General features: G+C 34.7%; 1 protein-coding gene across 1 annotated transcript; it reads left to right on the top strand.

The window, feature by feature from the left end:
• The first annotated feature begins 278 nt into the window (after window positions 1-278).
• On the top strand, window positions 279-8151 carry mtfr1l (mitochondrial fission regulator 1-like). The gene is made up of 8 exons (XM_056477357.1): window positions 279-422; window positions 986-1103; window positions 1201-1308; window positions 3004-3113; window positions 3438-3649; window positions 4434-4800; window positions 6390-6533; window positions 6691-8151. Exons 2-7 carry the CDS (start codon window positions 1089-1091, stop codon window positions 6499-6501), a joined length of 924 nt encoding a protein of 307 aa, XP_056333332.1. The 5' UTR covers window positions 279-422; window positions 986-1088; the 3' UTR covers window positions 6502-6533; window positions 6691-8151.
• Window positions 8152-22481: the final 14330 nt, after the last annotated feature.

Genomic DNA, 22481 nt, shown 5'->3' with positions numbered 1-22481 from the left:
TATTTTATATCACTGAGGCTGCATATAACATGGGTGAATAAAAAACAAATTCACTTTTTTGTAAACATAAAAATCTTAAATCTACTGTTATAATCATTCGTGTGTTTTAAAACTCGTATTTTAATCTTACGTGCATTTACTTACGCTATTTACTTTTATTTTGTATTTAAAACGCTCCTGAGAAGGACGAATTCTATTGGTTTGTGAGGTAACATATGCGGAATTTGAGCCAATCGCAGGACGATGTTCTCACATACGTCTTTCCGCCTCATGCACTTCTTGCAAATTAGCCGGGGGCGCGCTGAGCTATCGGCTAAACTGCTAACGGAACAGGGAAAAGGAAGATCAGACATTTCCTACACAGTAAAACAGAGTAATCTGCACAAGTGCAAAAATAATTTGATCTTATTTTACCACACACGGTAGGTCATCTATTTCTTATCAATGCATAATAAGCAGGTGCAGTTTATGAGGTCGTTTGTTAGCTGAGATGCTAAGGGAAGAAATGAGGGTCACAGGACGCTTTTGGTTTGTTTACGTTGTTTACGTTATAGAGTTTAGTGTATTTTAAAGGGTTCTCAAATTTGAGTGTTTACTGTTAAGTGGGCTTTTTTTTTAACCATAATCGTCTGTTCAATTAATTGATTATTTTAATTTGTCCACTCTTATTTAATTTGTTACTTTGCTTATCACTTTAACGTTAATTTAACGTTAGTAGTTTAGTGTTTTGATTACTTGACTTACATTACTTATATTTTTAATGTAATAGAGCTGCTGTGCATTGTAAAACATCAGTATGTACACTGTGCTCTGAACACTTTATTTACTTTGTTCACTACATTTATACAATATATATAACATAAGGGAATATGCAAAAACCTCAATACTGTGCTCATTTAAACTGTACATGATTGATTAGCATTGACAGTGGATTTGAATATGAAGAATTGACTACTTCACGTTTTTCATTTGAATTTTTTTTAAGCCAAAGATCTCCCCATCCCTGATGAACATGTTCAGTGTGCTGTAATATAATCAAATCCCCACTGCACAGTCTAGGCACCATTGATTTCTTTCAACACTTCAAAATGGAAACAGAAGCAGTGAGTAGATAAACAGCTTAAAGAACTGTTTTATTTATGTTTTGGTAATGTTTACGTGTTTTTTAGGATACTTATTTTCTGTTTATTTGATCTTTAGGAGGTTATCCCTATTTGGCAAAATAAACCGCATGGATCAACCCGTAGCGTGGTGAGACGAATCGGCTCTACACTGCCTCTTAAACCATGTCCCAGAGCATGTTTCCAGGTATGGGAATGAAAAATAAAATATGTAGTCTAGACAAGTTTCTTGAAGCTCAAAATTGTGGGCTGCTAGAAACTCCAAGGTTTTATTCCCAGAGAAAACAAGAACTGTTTTTAAAAATTCTTCAATGCAGTAAATATTTGTATATTAAATGCTATACAAATTTGTTTTTACATGTGGTAAAAAAATTATACACTTTTTGTTTTACAAGGGATTTTAGGTATTTTAGATCTTTAGGATCAGATGACAATTTAAATATTATGCTAAGAAATGTACATTTCGAAACTTTAGATATTATAAATTGACGGTTTGGTATATATTTTAAAAAAACAAAGTAAATTAGAATTTTTGCAGGGAAACTTACTGTCATGTACTTATCTGTGTGACTGTAACATATATTTTTAATTAGTTAATGATGTGCAGATTTAATTTAACACATATTAAAAAAAACTTTTTGCATTTAAGATTCCTTTCATACCCTGTGGTCAGTCAGCTATGACTGCAAATAGTCAGTGTGATTTATTTTTTATTTATATTTGTTTACTCTTTAGACTGATTGAATTAAAGCCATATTTTAGATTGCTAAAGAAAGTTGCTTTTTATCCACCAAGACTGACAAAAATCTTGTTTATTAACTTTATATATATATAATAAAATCTTTCAAAAGGTTTTTTAGAATTCATAAGGGTAAAAACTTTTAAAGAGATGCTTTTAAGGGCCATGAAACCTCCCCTCTTTCGGTTCAAGTCTACCTCAGAATTTTTTCCTAAAATGCTTTGAGTGGGCGTGGCAGGCAGTGCAGGGGAAAAAGAGGGGAGCGAACAACTGTTGTCAGTTGGCTCACAAAATGAGACTCAAACCACGAGGAGACGTGTGATTTTATAGTTTACAAAATTAAAATGCAAAGAAATAAACAGCAATTTAATGCCCTGCTACACTTGTTATTCAAAATTTCATATACACAAACACAATTTGTTATATCATGATAAAGATAATCATGTTTATATAAACACTATAAATGAGGGGGATTCTCTCCTCCTCAATCTCCGGGTCTGAATGCAGACACAGTGGATAGCAGTGCAGCAGGTCTTTTGCCCTGTCTATTCCAACAATTAACTCTGCCGGTAATCTGGAGGATTTTAAACATATGCGAACACAGCAGCATGGATATAGGCGATGTGTCTGAATGGTAACGAACTCAGCTGATAAAAAACAAAGTCCGCCATTCTCCAATACTCGTACAGAATCAAGGTAGAAAAACATGCTACAAACTCTGTGGATCATGGAAACAAACACATAGGACCCGTGCCGTGCAAAAATTATTTTATTATTTATTTTTAAAGATTTATTTTTGGCCTTTTTGCCTTCATTAGATAGGACAGTATTGAGACAGGAAGCGAAGTTGGGGAGAGAGAGAGAGGGGGGGGGGGTGTGTAGGGAAATGTCCTCGAGCTGGGATTCGAACTCGGGATGCCCTGTCGTGCTAGTGCACCATATGTCGGCTCACTAAGCTATTGCGCCGACACAAAAATTATATTAAACCCGGAAGATGAAATTAGCTGAAGAAAGCTAAAAATTATCCAGTTTTGCTCACAATAAACTGATGCTCAAGACACACAAATCTGTTAAAATTTCAAAAAAAGTACTCCAGGGTGTCTTGAACCTTTAAAGAGATGTTTTTGCTCTTATGTTTTCCAGGAACTCCCAGGCCTTCCTTCAATGCGTTCAATCGATGGTCCACTTGTGCCTACACTAGCAGACATTGCCTGGATTGCAGATGATGAAGAGGAGACCTATGCGAGAGTCCGGTAAGTCTGTCACACTGATGCACATTCTTTCACTAAGTGCATTGATTCTCAATTCCGGTCCTCGGTCAACCCCCCCCCTCCTTCTCTTTCTGATCCTTATTTTCACAAGGATCAGTTCAAGGAAATATCTGTTAATGAGCTGATGATCTGAATCAGGTATGTTAAGTAAGGAAGACTTACTGGGGGCAAGAGGACCGGAATTAAGAACCACTGACAACAACACACCGCTAACACATCTTAAGCAAGCCCATTTAACTACTGAGATATTGTGACATATACGTTTCTGAAAGAAGATTCCGGACTGCAGTTGTGTATATTTTTCAGGAGTGACACTCGTCCACTGAGGCATGAGTGGAGGCCTACGCCACTGCTGGTAATGCACAGAAACTCATCTGTGCCCAACTTCAGAAGAGAAGGCCGACGCGTAGAGGGATTGAGGAAACCAGGAGTGACTGCTCTGAACCGCACCACAGCATTACAGGATGAGCTGAGTCGACTCAGAGCGCAGATCGCCAAGATCGTCGCTGCAGATTCAGGTTGAGCAGCTGAATAAAGCTCAATCATTTGTCTAGCTTGGTGTTTTATTTATTTAAAAAAAATCGTATTTGTGGTAAGTTAATACTTAAAGCACACATGAAATCAAAACTAACTATGTTGATTTTGTTAGCTCACATTGCTAGTTTTGTGGTGAACGATTCATCTGTTCATGTCATAAGGAAAAATGAAACAATAATTTGCCCTTGTAATCTAAAATTTTAATCTGAAAATGCACTTCCTGTTGGTTTTCAGTTAAATTTTCAGATTACATCTGTCTGAGGTATTGGGCGTGGTCAACATACTTAACCACGCCTCTCCAGCTGTCAGTTTTGACAGCGCTATGACAACAAACAGATATGGTGAAGAGGAGTTGTCTGATATGAAACTCCCAAAACCCTTTTCAGGACATTTCTGAATGAAGTGCCAATTTTACTACATCCTATCAGCTCACAATAGAAAAAAACAAGTCACGCCCAGTTTTCTCATTTAACATTCCGTTTCTCCAGGAACTGCGTCACAATATGAAAAAAAAATGGTCACAGATTTCAGTTTATGCAGCCTTTAAGGCAAGACATTTATGCTGATTAGGATAAAAAAAACAACTAAGTTCATATCCATGCTTGTATTGATACAAGTTACCTAAAAATCTACTTTACAAAAAGCACAAAATTGGCTGCAGTGTCTCGCCTTAAAGGAATATGCATTTAGAAAGAACTTTTAAGACTTTCCTGTGGCATCAGAAATGTTATCAATTTGATGTAAAACAACTTTGACCTGTTTCAGATTCGAACCCCATCACCCCTGATCTGCTGTCCCCTGATGACACTAGCATGGGCTTCTCCATGGCTCCATTTGAGACTGCTGCTTACCAGGCTCCTCCCACGGCCTCTTTTGTCATCAGTGATGTCACAGAGGAGGAGGAGGAGGAAGAGGAAGAGGACAGAGAGGAAGAGGAGGAGGTGTCTGAACTGGTGCCTGATCCAATGCCTCCAGTGTCCATGACGGCATCTGCCACATTTGATCTTGATCGCCCTACGATGGACTTCCGGGAGCCTGAAGAGGACACTGTATCCCTGTCCAAATCAACAAGCTTTGCTGATGTCATGGACATGCTGAAAGACATGAACCGCTTGAAGATGAGCAAGGACAGGTGAGAGCTGCTTCAATCACTATGATATTGACTATGCAGATTTTTAGGTTTTTGTGCGAGTTATTTAGAATTGTTGTTATTAATGTTTATTCTTTTGTATTAGTCTTTTGTTATACACAATATAAGATTAATATAAGGAAGAGTAGATCTTTGTATATATATATATATATATATATATATATATATATATATATATATATATATATATATATATATATATATATATATATATATATATTGAACAAATAAAACATATTGTAGTTTTAATAACTGATTTATTTTATCTTTGCCATGATGACAATAAATAATATTTGATTAGATATATTTCAAGACACTTCTTTAATAATAATTAATAATTAATTAATGACTTCAACTGTGTGTGTATATCTCAATACTATTTCTTTTACTACTACTACATATTAAAACATTGTTATTATTTATATAACCTGAAATTGTATTGGATTATTATTATTATTATTATTATTATTATTAATTTAAAAAAATGTTATTGCATTTTGGTTGATTTTATAAATGAATGCAAATATAATAGGAGAATAGGTATTTATTTACCTTTTTAATGTTCATTTATAATATTATCAGTAAAAATGTTTTATGGGAAGCGAAAACAAGTAAGCTATATTGGTATCATAAAGTTAATATTTAATAATAATAATAAAAATAATAAAAATCATCATTATTAATAATAATAATAATAAATAGTTATTGCATTTTGTCTGATAAAATGCCATTTATTTACCTTTACTATTTATTTATAATATATTATCAGTAAAATATATATAATGTCATAATTATAATCATAATTAAAATAAGCATTATTCATGTTATAATTTAATATTTAAATTAACATTAATATTTAATTAAAATAGTTATTATTAATATTAATTATTACAATAACAAAATGTGTATACATTATCACCTTTTGTGATTTTGAAATAAATGTAGTAAAAATTATGCTAGATGTTAATATATTCTAATTATTCATTTATAATATAGCTATAAACGATTATAGTGATGGTAATTGTATTAAAAATATGCACTGATAGTGTTTATTAAATGTTGTTTGTTGCTTTGTGTGTGTGTTTATGTGTTTAGATAAAAAATGTTATTGTGTTTTGTATGAAATGAAAACAAGTAGGCTATTTTGGCATTATAAAAATATATGTATTAATAATAATAATAATAAATAGTTGTATTTTGTCTGATTTAAAAAAAGAATAAATGCAAATATAAATATTTACCTTACTATTCATATAGTTTATATTATCAGTAAAATTTATATTGTAAATATATATGTGTAAACATGCTTTTTTTTTGTTCTGTGTAAAGTTAAAGCGGTATTCATGTAAAAAATTATGATTTATTATAATAATTATTAATAAAAAATAGAATTTGCATTAATTATCATGTTTTGTTTGATTTTTAAAATATAAAAAAAGGTATTAATATATCCTAAATATTAATCTAAAATAACAATAAACAATTGTAATGGTGATGGGGATTGTGTTAATAATATTTGTAGTAAGTGTTTATTTATCAAAGTGTGTGTGTGCGCGTGTGTGTGTGTTTAGATATAATCGTGGATGCACTTCACTAAGGGAGGAAGATTCTGCCTCTCTAATATCTGAAGCACTGAGGAAAAAATTTGTCCTGAAAGATGACGACATCAGCATGAGGAAATAATCTAGAATCCAAACCCTCTGCAGACTCTCCATGTAAGGCTGAACTGCATGGATATATCTCATATTCGGTTTAAAGGCGCATTTAGACCTACAAAACCAAGAGAATAAAGCATGGTCGTGGAATTTTAACTACTTTTCTGTTCTGAAGTCTTTTTTTTTTTTTTTTTTTTGCTTTTTACTGGCTCAATAGGCCTGTGCCTGTGGACTGTTGCGATGGAAACCCCATAAAGCCTCTGAATAGATGGAGATATTCTGCATTCTTCAGCGCTCCCACACTGGTGGTGACATGGCTGGAAGGAAAAGATGAAGCTCTCTTTAACACACACACACACACACACAAACACACACAATCACAAACGCATACACACCCACACCAACATGTGTGTGTGTGCGTGAATAAGGGTCCATAAAGATAGCCTTTATACACAGCGGATCACTCAACCTCCAATTCTGCAAAAAAATCCAGCACTACTTCCCAAATCCTTTAATAATCCAAATTTCACGCCAAACTATTCAAGCCACGAAACCATAGAAGATTCCTGGAAGAGCCCAGATTTGTAGACGTGTAGTTTGAAGCTGTATCTCTTGCCTTACACGTTCCCTCATTCTCAACCCTGTTATACTTGAAGCCGTTATGACGAGTGATCTGATGATATGCTAACACACTGACTTTCCATTTTCAGATGAAACGAGATGACGTTCTTGTTTGCGTGTGTACATGTGCACCATAGACTTCAAGATTACATTCACTTGTAATTAGCGCTCTGTGATGTTCCCATTTTGAAGCGTGTATATTTTGCCAGAAGACTGATGTGGTACTGTTACATGAGTTTGAGTTTATAACGTGTGTGTGGTTTTCCTTTAGCAAGTACATTGAGAGAGCTATTTTTGTTTTGTTTTATATTGCGTGTGTCAGACAGGTTGTAAGTGTTTGTGTACGTCTGAATAGCATGTGTGATGTGATGCTGGATGTGAGCCAGGTTTGCGAACGCCTCATGTTTTATATGATGATGAAGGATGCTTTATTTTTCTCACTTTGCAATGTGTAACAAGCAGTTGTTTTAAACCATACACAGCTTTTGTGCCATGAATACTCATAAGTGGGAATCAAACCCAAAATGTGCTTTCACACTCTTGTTTGGACCTGCTTGCAGCCTTTTCTTACCTGTCTGAAATGATGTGTTACTCCACAGTAATCTAGCTTTGTTAAAATGCTTACTATTTAGTTCTCTTCATCATTTGTTTCAGAGCCACAGCTACCAATAATTCATGCATTAGTTTACAGTATAACTATTTTCATATCAGAGTTCTATTCGTATATGAATCTGATTAAAGTCATCATTAATGATAATAGAGCTGTAATTGAAACTTGTATCATGCACTGAACATACTAGCATATGTTCCTGTACCCGTCAGAGTAACGGGTAAACGCGTGTGCGAGATTCTGAATGCCGAGTTTCATTTCTTGGCTGAACCACGGTAAACACTTCAAATTTGCTTTCATGCAGGCCAGCGTTGGCGGTTTCATGGTCTCTTTTAGAGGACCGAATCTTGTGTAATTGCGTGTTTGCCGTTTGTCAAATAAGGGAATTCTGTCTGTATGTTATATGTGCGTAAGACAGGAAAACAATAAATGGTTAAAGTCATTATAGTACGTTCAGTTTTATTCAGTGTTGTCGTGACGATCAGCAGCCACGCGGGAGCGCCATTTTCTACACTTTCGACAAAAGTAAAATGTCCACTTGTGTTCAAAGATTAAATTGACAAACAGTGACTAGAAAAGCATAATTGTTTTTAAAATAAGCTTTGTGACTGAAAATATTAAGATTTCCACAGAAACGGCAATCAAGTCAGCATATTTTAATGACACCTGGAGAATCATTTGACGCTAATAACTGCTGAAATCCAGCTTTACCATCAGAGGAATAAATGACATTTAAGAATATATTAAAAATCAGTTTGGGCATGCAATTTCCTAAACCTATTTCCCTCTCAATTTTTTTCTGTGTTGCTTACTGCGAGTTCATATTGGGACTGCACAATATATCGTTTCAGCATTGATATCGCAGTGTGTGCATCCGCAAATAGTCACATTGCAAAGATTTGGAATGTTAGTCTGGATTATAGTTGACCAGGAGCTACAGAATTGCATTTAATCACTGTATTTATACAATTTAGGAAACAACAAAAAAAGTTTTTTTCTTTTAATTTTTGGCTTTGTTGCGAGTACAAATATCTTCATTTCAACGAGAAAACAGGATTATTTACCATACCCAATTTACCCTGTGTTAAGGGGGAAAAAAAACTCTTAATTTTGCCTTATTTCATCTGAATTTTAAAACAATACTTTTTACTTGATCTTAGATGTTTTTCTTTAAATATTAGGGCTAGAAATGAGACAAAGTAAAAAAAAAAAGCATTTTTCTTTGGATTGTGATTGTTTAATTTCTGTACCCGAAGACTTCTCAGAAAACCGCCATATAGTGCTAATCACTATCTTGTGAAACTGTAGTTACATCGCAATATTTATCGCAGAAAACTAAAATATTGTGATATCTGATTTTTCCAATATCGTGCAGCCGAAACAAAGTTCATTTTTATGAAAATGTATTCGTTTATGTAGCTCATAAGAGCTGAGATATTTCAGTTAATCTCTGATTGACTGAAACAGCAAGGAGCTATTTGGGGCAATCATATCTGATGATAAAAATTACATTTATTGACATTCCTGTACTTCAAAACTGTTTCCTGTTCAGTTTAATGTGTCCCGACACCCCTTAGTTTTGTAGGATGATCTGTTTTATGCCCTTTTAAATGGTCTGTAATGTCTATATGTCTATAATGTAGACTCTCCTGTTTCCTGTCTGAGGTTGGAGTTGTTTTAATCGCAACTGTAATGCATCTCAATGCTTGTGCTTGAATAATATCTCACCTATTAAGCATACTGACTAAGGCAGATCCATAAATAATTCATCCATAATCTGAAACAGATCATAGAGCTGCACAGTAAATAGTGATCATTGATTGTTTATCTGCCCCCCATTCTTGGCCTATATACTTTGTCATCATGGGGTATTGTTAATATGCTGTAACAAGCGTGCACTAATGTAAAAACCTGTTTAATTGGCTGCTTGATCAAAAGAGAAAAACACAACTAAGCCAAGTATAAAATATTATGGTATCTTTCAGTAGGTTGTTTAGTTAGACCAAGCGTGTCCAAACTCAGTCCAAACCAAAATATGCAGGACACCGGCCCTCCAGGACACCCTTGGGTTAGACTGACGTTTGGGTACTCTAAACCTGGGGTGTCAAACTCAGTTTCTGGAGGGCCGCAGCCCTGCACAGTTTTGTTCCAACCCTGCTCCAACACACATAAGCTGCAGTCACACTAGAGTTTGAGCTTGTGAAATTCATTTGTACATCGCTGCGAAAAGGGGAGGGATTAAACAAGATGATTGGACATTTAAAAAAGCTAGCGATTGGTCCATATTTAAAATTTCTGTCCAGAGAGGTCATGTTTTGATCTTCGATTGGTCTCACGCAGTCAAGTGATGCGATTTCGCAGGTCAGAGTTCACCAAGCTTGAACTTTCCAATGCAGCGAATTGTGAAACTTATCACACGAGCTTGCGTTTCCGGTCTGACACATTCGCGTGCATATGAGTGGAAGTCTATGTGTGTGACCACAGCTTTACCTGTAGGTTTCAAACAAGCCTGAAGGACTCAATTAGTTTGATCAGGTGTGTTTGATTAGGGTTGGAACTAAACTGTGCAGAGCTGTGGCCCTCCAGGAACTGAGTTTGACACCTGAACTCTAAACCACATCTGAAACAAACAAAACGTTTGAGCTTATGTGTGATCAAGTTCAAAACTTGCCAAAGATATATTTTACTTTTTTTGGAGGCTTACTTGACAGATGCTGTTATAAAAACTAACAAACATCGAAAAAATCACTAAACCATTATACAGATTCCAACAATATTATCATTACAACAATATTGATTTTGGGTAACACTGTCTTTTAAGGTACAATTCTTACTCTTAACAACCATTAACTAAGACTTTTAGCACAGTAAACTACTAATGTTCTGATCCTTAATAATAAGGTAGTTGTTAGAAATTAGTTATTGGGTAAGTTTAGGGATGCAAAATATAATGTAATATAATAATAGACCCGTAGTTAAAGTGACAGTGCACCCCAAACTGAAAATGTACTCATTTACTCTAGGAGAGTCTTTACAATATACTTTATTCTGTAGAGCACAAAGTAATGTATTTTAAAGCAAGCTGAAGACATGTAACCTTTAACTTCCATAGTAGAAAAAACAAATACCATGAAAGAAAAGGGTTATAGATTCCCAGCTATCCTCAAAATATTTTGTTTTGTGTTCAACAGAATAAAGTTAAACGGGTAGAGGAAGAGGAAATTATCACAGAAATTTTTCAACATGAACTATCTGTTTAATAGTGAGAATTGGTATTTAAATTAAAGTGTTATTGGTTTAATAGTTTCGCCATTGATAGCAGTATTTCATTCTTTACGATATAGCACTGACAGAAGGTTTGTATCTTCAGCCATTTTAGGTTGAAGTTTTAATGATTTATCAAGTACCCTGATCCTCTTTGAATGCAACAGTTACTAAACTATACATTACCGGTTGCTAAAACAAGCAATTACTTTTCTGTGACGCCTGATAAACATGCCAGCTAGCATTTGCGTTCAGTGTCCTGTCAGGGAAAATGATGAGGCCACTCCACCTCTACTACTGAATCTCCTGCACCTATCAGAGCGCAGGGACCCTCATTACTCCTCAGGGATGCCCGTGACTTCGAAGATTCTAGTTAGCCTCCTTTTTTAATTTTTTCGCAAAGACCTGATTTGATCCAGGCCAATTTCAGTGTTCAGTCTATTTTCTGTGGCAGTCCTTGGCCTACTTTATTACACCTCACCTCTGGAAAGCAGATTCTGTCTATTTTAGATCTGAGAGGATTTTTAGACGCCTGTGGAGATTTTGTTTAATAGAGTCCAGTGACACAGTGGCATTGTTTGACTATAAATATTGACCTTTGCGTGACATTGACACAATAATTTAGCCTGTTGCTTAAAGGTTTCACAAATCATTTTTCGGGTACTTAATCTACATGTTGAAACTTGTTTTAATTTTTACATGCTGGTCTAATGGGATTTATTCCAGGTGTCTTTATGTTGGAAAAGATATCCGACAAGCTCCTGAAAACTTATTTTCAGACCTTGAATTATTGAAGATTGAAATAAATCCATCATACTGAGCAGTTTATGAGCAGAATAACAAATAGAGCTTCTTTTTTGCTTGTTACTTTTACACAATGGAAAAGAGATGATCACATTAACACTAAGAAAACTAATAACAGAAAAAGGCACAACATAGGAATCCAGTTACAATCTGAAAGTTAGAATGTATAGACATTTAAAAAATAAATTATATACAGTTGAAGTTAGAATTATTAGCCCTCCTGAATTATTAGCCTACTAATTTTTCCACAATTTTTGTTACGAATAGAAGATTTTTCAACACATTTTTAATCATCATAATTTTAATAACTAATTTCTTAAAACTTTTCTTTTATCTTTGGCATGATCACATTACATGATATTTTACTAGATATTTTTAAGAAGGCTAATAATATTGATCTTAAAGTGGTTTTTAAAAAATTTTTAACTGCTTTTATTCTAGCCTAAATAAAACAAATAAGACTTTCTCCAGAAGAAAAAATATTATAGGAAATACTGTGAAAAATCCCTTGCTCTGTTAAACATCATTTGGGAAATATTTGAAAAAGAATTCACAGAGAATTCACAGAAGTGCTAATAATTTTGACTTTAACTATACATGTTGACAGAGTGTTGACCGTCTGTGTAATTGGATGATAATGAGGAGCTTTAACAGTTACGGATTTGAAAAACAAAAAAAGGTGGGAAATGAGCTCCAAGCACAAACATCGCAGAAATAGTTTCTTCAGGGCAACGTGGATCTAATTAAAGCTGAAAGAACTTTAAAAAAAGAGAATTTTCTGAAGAGAGAAGTGCAAAATAAAACTGTTCAACATACAAAGTGACTGTCTCCATAGAAGGGTTGCTCATTCTGAAAATGTACCGCTATATACATTTCTGGAGATCGCATATGTCCCAGGAGCTTCATTTCTTTGCAGTTTTTTTACGCGAATCCACCAGAGGCCTCTGTGTACGCTTTTTGAGATCTTAAATTTCTCTTGCAAGTGCCATTCGTGCCTGCTCTTCTCATGTAAATCCACCAGAGGCCGCTGTGGACTGACTGACAGATCGACTGACCCACCCTCTTCCTTTCGCACCAATTGACCAGCGCCCACCCACTTCCCCAAACCCAACCAAGAGTTTAAAAAAGCAATCCAGAAAAAGAAAAGCCCTTGCCTGATTTTTACCACGTTTTCAGATTTGACTACAGTCTCACCCTGTTATTTAGTTGTTTATTTTATTTTTTGGCTTCTGTTTTTGTCTTACCTGCTTTCTGGAACCGTACTTTGCAGACCCAAAACCCGTCATCATGGTCAGATCCTCTCTGCGTCTCAAGTCTGCCGACATACATGGATAGCTAATTGGGCAAACTGGTAACATTGAAAGCCGTCCAGTCAGAGGTAAGTGGTCAGCTTACCGGTTACGTTTTCAGAATGAGCATGTGTTGAATAAACTACTCAATTCAAATGTATTTCTTTATGAATGCTTTAAAGTATGGGCCTCAAACTGGATTCCTGGAGGGCCACAGCTCTGCAGAGTTTTGCTCCAACACTAATCAAGCACAGCTGATTCAACTAATCAAGGTGTTCAGGAGTACTAGAGACTATTAAGCAGGTGTGAGTTGGAGGTGGTTGGAGCTAAAATCTGCAGAGCTGTGGCCCTCCAGGAATTTACTTTGAGACCATTGATTTAAAGCATCAGAGTTCTGAGTGATCAGACTGGTGGGTTGGAAAATCTTTTAGATTTGGTTAAAATGTATCTTCATTTGTGTTATGAAAAATATTTCTTATGGTTTTGGAGGAAGAAAACTAATTCTAAAGCAACTAAACACTTTTCTGATCTGTTTTTATCATATAATGACTCTTCGGATGAGGAGTTGAGGATTGACTTGTGGTACCAACAGAGTCATTTTCTCCCATAATGAGGAGCTGGTGATTCAACATGCAGTTTCCTTTATTGAAACATACCTGAAGCATAGAGACAAACCAATAAAACCAGTTCCTTAGAAACAGACAGACTTAAATGCGGTGGTAGAAGTGGAGAGGCCTATGTAAGAAGTATAATGGGCCCAGAAGAAAAGACACCAAGGCACACTCCGTATGAAAAATGCAGACGTCTTTAAATAATACATTTAGCATTTTTGCGTGTTATTTCATGGTTGCACACTGCAAGACGTCATCAGCAGGAGAGTTTCTTCACAGAGAAACACAGTTTGTTCATATGTGTGAATACGCTGTGATCAATTTTTCATATTCTATGGCATTACAAAAAAGATTTCTGTTGAAAACCACATATAGTGGGGTTCAAAAGTCTAAGACCTAATTGAAAATATTTATTTATTTATTCATTCATTTTCCTTCGGCTTAGACCCTTTTTATCAGGGGTCACCACAGAGGAATGAACTGCCAACTATACGTTTTTTGCAGCAGATGTCTTTCCAGCCAAACCCAGTGCTGGGAAACATTGAAAATATGTGAATTAAATTCCAAAATAAACCTGTAAATATAAAGAATGTTTAAATATTATAAGCAAACACTTTTCTAATCAAACTACTTTTCTTTTACACAGGAAAAAAAATTGTTTCCTCTCATAAAAGATTTCAAACTTTGTTGCATTTTCACTCATTTTGAGCCTGAGTGCTGTCGTTTCCTATCATTCAAAGATAGCAAACCAAACACTAAGGCTGACAACTGATATTTTTTTAGATTTATAATTGATAACTGATCATTTATTTTGTTCAATTTTTATAATTCTTTGTAGATATTTTTAATTCATTCTATTCTTAACTTTCACAATTACTTTTAAACAATTATAATTACAAAATAAATCTGACAACAGAAGAATTTTCACAAATTTATGAAATTATTTACGATAATTTATAAAATATTGTTTATTAATAGTTGTCTGCAGTTTGTGAATCATGGGTATTTATTTTTTTACTGAGGTTTTATTAAGTAAAATTGACCAAAAACATCGGTAAAAGTCACGTTAAAGGTGAACAGAGATCAAATTTTAATAATGCAAGTTGTAATAATTTGTAATAAAAGTGTAAATAAACTGAAAGTACTAGTGAATTATAAACGGACAACTGTTATTTTTTACTGTGAATTGATCTCCAATGTATTTGTCTTTAAATAATCTGTTTAAATTTTACAGTCAATGGCCTTCATAAGCAATTTCTGCATCCTTACAGCTGTACAAGTGTTTTATTCTCTGCATGCTAGAATTCAGTGTGTTTTATCAATATGTCCTTGACTGTTCGGGGTCTTGTAGACACTATCGCTTCAAAAACGCAGACCATAATCCATGCAACATATTCTTTGTACTTTAAAAGAGAACTGTAGCCATGCACAGATGTGGATAGGAGGATAAAGAGGGTTGTCTTCTGCTCTGAATAGAGTGATAAATAGTCTTTGTCTTTCAAAGAGATGCAGTTGTGTTTCAGCTGATATGTGTTCGATTCACTGTGTGTGATATATCAGGACAGTCTCAGACAGGTTTGTCTTGTGCATTAAATAGAACCGATAAACACTCAAAGCTTTCCAAGTGTGTTGTTAGCAGATATGTGTTTGATGTGGAGGTGTGTGTTAAATTAAGAGACATCAACAGTCCCAGACAGTGTTTGGAAAACATACTACATGTCCTAGTTTCACGGGTCTGTGATGTATTGGACTGTGTTGTGATCTTGATACAGTTTTTTTTCTTGCCTTTAATAAATGCATACGCTTCAGTTTGACTCTCACACCTTTTGTTGCCAGTTGCGTAATTAAATCTTCTTTCATGTCTCAGTTCAGCCATCTGCCTTTATACATCTGAGGATAAGCGGGAGACAGACGGAAACTGTTTCCTTGGCATGTTGTTATTACTGGCTTGGAGAGTTTTATTGTTTGAGTTTTGAAAACAACAGACCTCTAGAAGATCAAAGCTTGCCATGAAGCTTCAGGTTGATTTGATGTTTAGATGGCATCATCAAGTGCCTTCTGAAAGTGCCATATCTTTATCTCTAAGAGATATTGGCACTGCTTTTTTTCAAGAATTGAAGGAATGGAAGAGGACAGACTTATGAACAATGAAACTAAAACCAATTAACATATTTTGCTACCTGTCTATATAAACTGTGTATTATTATTAAGGAGAAAACACACAAAAAACTACATAGCCCTGCAGCAACAGTTGCAATCAAGCAATTCTCAACAACATGCAATCAGTGATGTGGAGAAATTTCGGCCAACCCATCTTAGCAGAAGTGTCGTGATTCAGCCACAGTGGAGGGTTTTGGAGCATGAACTGCCTTTTTTATGTCCTGCCACAGCATCTCAATAGGATTCAGGTCAGGACTTTGACTAGGCCATTCCAAAGTCTTCATTTTGTTGTTTTTTCAGCCACTCAGAAGTGGAGTTGCTGGTGTGTGTTGGATCACTGTCTTACTGAAGAACACAAATTTGCTTCATCTTGATGTTACCAACAGATGGACATGCTCCTTCCAAACAAGCACACAACTGTCTTTCAAACACAGCCCTTTCAACAAGGCTAGTGTTGGATTTTATTTTCCCTTCATTTAAAAACTGCATGATGTGTTATCTTTGGCTAACATTTAAATTAGTTTGACAGTCTGAGACATTAAAGTATGATAAACATGCAAAAAATAATAAATCAGTAGAGGGGCAAACACTGTTTACTTTTTACACCACTGAACAGCAGGTAAAATAAGTAATAAACGTGTCATAATTTTTCATGGTAAAATATTTCTAAAGAAGCTGTTGATATGAAATTGACCCAGTTTTCTGTAAAAACTCAAACAATCCAAACATACAAATAAAACAAAACAAACAATTGTGACACAATGAAAAGGTATTGAACAACTGAAATGTATACTTTGTGTACTTTGTTTTGAGTCACATTCATTGCACATATACAGATGAAGTCAGAGTTATTAGCCCCCCTTTGAATTTTTTTCTTTTTAGAATATTTCCCAAATCATGTTTAACAGAGCAAGGAAATTTTCACAGTATGTCCGATAATATTTTTTCTTCTGCAAAAGAGTCTTATTTGCTTTATTTAGGCTAGAATAAAAGCATTTTTTAATTTTTTAAAACTCATTTTAAAACTATTAGCCCCTATAACCTATATATTTTTTCGATAGTCTACGGAACAAACCATTGTTATACAATAACCTGCCTAAATACCCTATACTGCCTAGTTAACCTAATTAACCTAGTTAAGCCTTTAAATGTCATTTTAAGCTGTATAGAAGTGTCTTGAAAAAAAAGTATATTTTGATAACTTCAGAAACATATGCAGAATAGTCTGTATAAAATATTTACAAAATAACAAATTATATAAAAAATTATATAAAGATAAATGTACTTCTTTTTTGAGGGGCAAGGGTGGTTAAAATAGTTGATTAATATGGTTTCAAAAATCATGTGAAGAAATGTTGGAGAATTTCTGAAAACTATTGTTTAAAACATTTTAACAGTTTTATGAGTCAGTCTTTCCATTAGAGCTGACAGATGTGCTTTGATCTTTAACAAACTGATTGAAACTGCAACAAAATTTCCAGCAGTAGTCTGAGTCATTATGTAATTGTACCCATAGTCACCCACTCACTTCCAACATACACACATGCCAATAACCGTTTAACACTCGTGTGTTTATGTACCAGTGGTACAGCCTATGCAAAGCATTTAAAATATTTATATACAGAAATGGAATCCTCCAGTGAAATATTATGAGAACTTAAAAACAGGCTTCAAATGCAAACTGAACCAGAAAACTGAATAAGAAATGTCACAAGCATGTCAAGCAACAAAAAAACAACAACTGAAACTACACAAAACTGCAGCATAAAATGTGATCAGATTTATATTTCACTGTATCCGCTCTGAAGCCAGACAGTCCAGATCAGCAATTCAAATTGATAAACACCATTAAGGCACTGGTTCATCAGGACTAAAGTTTTCCAATAACTGCGATGTCATCCGTAACTGATACATTTAATTCAGATAAATGATCCATTTAGAGAAGTGACACGTGAAGAATACAGCTCTATTATTGTATTGGTGTAATTAAGTTGCCCTGCAATGAACAGAGCAAAGAAGAATCTGAAAATGTATATGTAAAAAAGACCATTAGTAAAAAGTGTTTATTTCTTAGACCATCAGATATGTTCACAAAAATGTCTATAACTTCCATTTTAGATGTTTTTTTAACTCGTAGATTTTATCCTTTAAAAATTAATTAATATCAGTGTTTTTTGTCTCCGTTAAAGACTTAAAGTCATATTATTGCAGTGAAAGATATCTCTGGAAGAAAATGATTCATTTTGTGATTCCAGAAGTTTCAACAACTCAAAATTATATGTAATTTCTTGATTTTGTTTTGAATTTGACATATATTTTTACCATTACAATTTAAATGTATGTTAATCTTATTTTAGTCTATGTAAGTGCAAGTTTAACTGAATAATTATATCTCACAAACTGACATTATCTCACAATTTCTCAAAATTGAACATAATTGTAATTCAATTTTTCAAGATTGCATATTTTCCTAATGTATTTTCATATACTGTATCCCCACTGTGATCTCATTTCTTACAGTTTTGTCTCACAATTGCATCTTCATCCTTTAACGTAACTGTGGCCATTTCTAATGATGCCAACTTCATTTCACACAAATGGCTTTATTTCTCACATTTTTTACTATATATTGGACAGTTGAATTGCTCATATTCTGAAAACTTATTTATTTCTCATAAAAGTAACCTTATTTATTATGATTGCACATTTTATTTCACAACGTGTTTTCATATCCATAATCTGTGAAAATATTTATACAACTTTTTAAATTAATTTATTTTATTTATATAATTATTTATTATTTCTCATAAATTTATCTTCAGGGTGGCGCGGTGGCGCAGTGGGTAGCAACGTCGCCTCACAGCAAGAAAGGTCGCTGGTTTGAGCCTCGGCTGGGTCAGTTGGCATTTCTAAGTGGAGTTTGCATGTTGTCCCGCATGTTCGCGTGGGTTTCCTTTAGGTGCTCCTGTTTCCCCCACAGTCCAAAGACATGTGCTATAGGTGAATTGTGTAAGCTAAATTGTCTGTAGTGTATGTATGTGAATGAGAGTGTATGGGTGTTTCCCGGTGACGGGTTGCAGCAAGATGGGCATCCGCTGCGTAAAACATATTCTGGATAAGTTGGTGGTTCATTCTGATGTGGCGACCCCTGATTAATAAAGGGTCTAAGCTGAAAAGAAAATGAATGAATTAAATTTATCTTCACCAAATGACTTTCTAACCAGCAATTCTGTGTCAATTCTGACTTTATTTTTCATAAATTTCACTTTTTTATTTGAAATTAAATAGCATTTTACATAACTACTTCTGGATGACATGGTCTGTCGCCTCACAGCAAGAACGTCGCTGGTTCAAGTCCCAGCTGGATCAGTTGGCATTTCTGTGTGGAGTTTGCATGTTCTCCCCGTGTTGGCGTGGGTTTCCTCCAGGTGAATTGAGCTAAATTGGTCATAGTGTATGAGTGTGTATGGATGTTTCCCTGTACTGGGTTGCAGCTGGTAGGGCATCCGTTGTGTAAAAACATATGCTGGATAAGTTGGCGATTCATTCTGATGATTGAAGGGATTAAGCTGAAGGAAAATGAATGAATGAATGAATAGCTACTTCTACTTACATTTACTTTAAATATTGTCACTATAAACTTTATTTCTCATGATGATCCAACATTTATCTCTCCTAATGTGACTTCATATTCTACAATTCTGGAATTATTTCTCACAATTTAGATTTCTGCATTATAATTTAAGCCAGAATGAGATAAATGTATTATTAATAATTTATTAAAGTTTGCAGAATTTCCCTAGTGGGCCCCTGCCCCTTAATGGAGAATCACAGCTCTTACAGATCCCACTAATCCAGCGATATAAATCAGCTTTATCCGACCTCTGTGCCATTTATTTATATGATAGCTGCATAATATTTCACATGAAGCAAAACGCAACCAGGAATTGCAGTCTAATTCTGGATGCATAATGTTTACAGTCATGCTGTTCCATTAATGAGCAACTGAGGGTCTCACTTTTTCCGCTACATTAAAACCGAAGATCTTACACTCAATCTACTGTATAGGAGGCCGTTGCATGCAGATGTTTTCGAAAACCTATAAACAAAACATCATGAAGTCAGAACCAATCCAAATGTACAGCTTGTTTTTAAGGATGCATTGTGGGTTAAAAACAACCTGTGTCTTGTGCTATCTTTTATCATTTTCCAGTCCAACTTGCATTTAATGTATCTAAATAATGAACTGTTTTCTACATTTCTTTATTGTAAATAGAAAGTGCAGTTTATTTAGTGTCAAAATTTCCCAATCAACACCAAAGGTGGCAAACAAAGGAATTAAAATCACAGGATAAATTGCCACTTCACAAACTACACAGATGGATGCAAGCTGTTGCATGTGTACATGGATACAAGTTTGTGAATAAGCCTCTGCCAGGAACATATGTGTTACAGAAAGGATGTCCCTCTGGTAGACACACAGTGTGCTGTTTTTAGCTCCAGTCTCATTAGCGATGGCCTGAACAAGCAGAGCGGTCTTAGGGGTTCATTGTGCGTCAGAGCCCTGCTTGCGCTCCCAAGATAAGAAGAAACATCGTTCTTTACTTCCAGACTCAGTACTCTGAAATGATGGGCTTTATTAATTTGCCTGTATTATAGGTAATGACAAAATGCAATATACGCACACAGGCAATTATTGCAGTGCTGTGTGTATCAGATCATGTATTTGTAAAATAAAATATGAAATTTAAAGGTAGCAGCCATCTCAAAGTCTTGGGATAAATGAACAATATGCATAAACATACACATTGTAAAACCCAATAAGTCAAGGCAACTCAAACCATTTGAGGAAATTGATTGCTACAAACCATTTGAGTTAAACTAATCTATATGAGTACTGTGAACTTACTCCATTTAGGTTGAAGTAATGAGGTATTTAAATAACTCATTACACTGTAAAACCCAACAGTCAACTTTATCAAATGAAATGAGTGTCGTTAACTCAAAATTTGCTAGAAGTTAATTCTACTCATTTGAAAAGAGTTTTGAACTCAGTGTTGAAGGTAATGAGTTCATTAAATACCTTATTACTTTAACTTAAATGGAGTAAGTTCACAGTATACTCTTAGATTAGTTATTTAACTCAAATGGTTTGTAGCAATCGGTTTCTTCAAACGGTTTGAGTTGTCTTAACTTATTGGGTTTTACAGTACTCAATTGGTTTGAGTTCTCCTCATTTATTGGGTTTTATTGAGCTCAAATTGCTTCGTTAACTCAAATGGATTAAGTTGTCAGTACTTATTAGGATCAGTTTTTAAACATAAATGGTTTGTTGCAATTGGTTTCCTCAAACATTTTTATCATCTGTTTTTTGTCCTGTCTCTGTTATCCTGTTGCACTGTAGAAGCTCTGTCACGAAAACAAATTCCTCGTATGTGTGAACATACCTGGCAATAAAGCTCTTTCTGATTCTGAAATGGTTTGAGTTACCTTAACTTATTAGGTTTTACAGAGTACCTTCAACACTGAGATCGAAACTGTTTTCAAATGAGTAGAATTAACAGTAAATTTTGAGTTAACTACACTCATTTCATTTGATAAAGTTGACTGTTGGGTTTTTCAGTGCAGATATATTGTTTAGCAGCTTTGGTTCTAGAAGTATCTTTCTTTCTTCAAATAGAAAAAAAGGATTCATCAGAGAGTTAAAAGCCAAACCAAAAAAAAAAAAAAGTTGCCACTGGGGCAGTATCCTTTCAAAAGGTACACTTTTTTCCTAAAAGATCTGTATTCATAACTTACAGGTACATATTCATACCTAAACAGAGTAAAATAGTATACCTTTTGAAAGTTATTGTACATTTAAGATATCAATATGGATCAAAAAGTGTACCTTTAGAAAGGGTACTGCCCTAGTGACAACGTGTACATTTTTTCTGAGAGTACAAAATGATTCAATTCAATTGAATTCATGTTTATTTCTTTAGTGCTTTTACATCGTAGATTGTGCCAAAGCAGCCTAACATAGAAGTTCTAGTAAATTGAAACTGTGTCAGTCCAGTTTTCAGAGCTGAAGTTCAGTTTAGTTCAGTTCAGTGTGTTTAAAAAAATTGCACTGCAAATTTTAAAATCTATCGATGCGCAGCTCTACAAGTCCCAAACCAAGCAAGCCAGTGGTGACAGTGGCGAGAAAAAAATTTCACCAATTGATGAAAGTGAAGGAAAAAACCTAAAGAGAAACCAGGCTCAGTTGGGCACACCATTTGTCCAAACTTCTTGTGCAGAGCTGCAGTCTAGGCGCCAGAGGCTGGAGAACGCTGGACCTCCATCATTGAGAAGCTGCAGGTGGGAGAGGTCACCGGCGAGTGTTCAGGCTGGCCCACGGGATCAGTGCGAAGACTTGTCTGTCACTGTGGTCCTTCAGGAATCATTCTCATGCTCTCCGCTCCTCCATGACCGCCACAGCATCTGCTCAGGAAACGGCCTGGTCCAGGATTATGGATACCTTGGCATCAAAAAGTTACATAATTACAAATTTTGGTTTAAGGCAAATTAAGTATTTTATTTAAAAAAAAGACAACAGTACAAGACAGAATACTACAATAAAAAAATCTTCTAGACTCTTTGATAAGTTTGTGGTTTCTGACATGGA

The sequence above is a fragment of the Danio aesculapii genome, chromosome 17, assembly GCF_903798145.1.
Source record: "Danio aesculapii chromosome 17, fDanAes4.1, whole genome shotgun sequence".
In the NCBI taxonomy this organism is placed as follows: Eukaryota; Metazoa; Chordata; class Actinopteri; order Cypriniformes; family Danionidae; genus Danio; species Danio aesculapii.
This window is presented reverse-complemented; position numbering and strand designations above follow the sequence as displayed.

Excerpts from the sequence above, each read along its gene's own strand:
- mtfr1l (XM_056477357.1), top strand. Across the intron at positions 1,309-3,003 it reads GTCCCAGAGCATGTTTCCAG|GAACTCCCAGGCCTTCCTTC; the intron begins GTATGGGAATGA and ends TATGTTTTCCAG. Across the intron at positions 3,114-3,437 it reads GAGACCTATGCGAGAGTCCG|GAGTGACACTCGTCCACTGA; the intron begins GTAAGTCTGTCA and ends TATATTTTTCAG.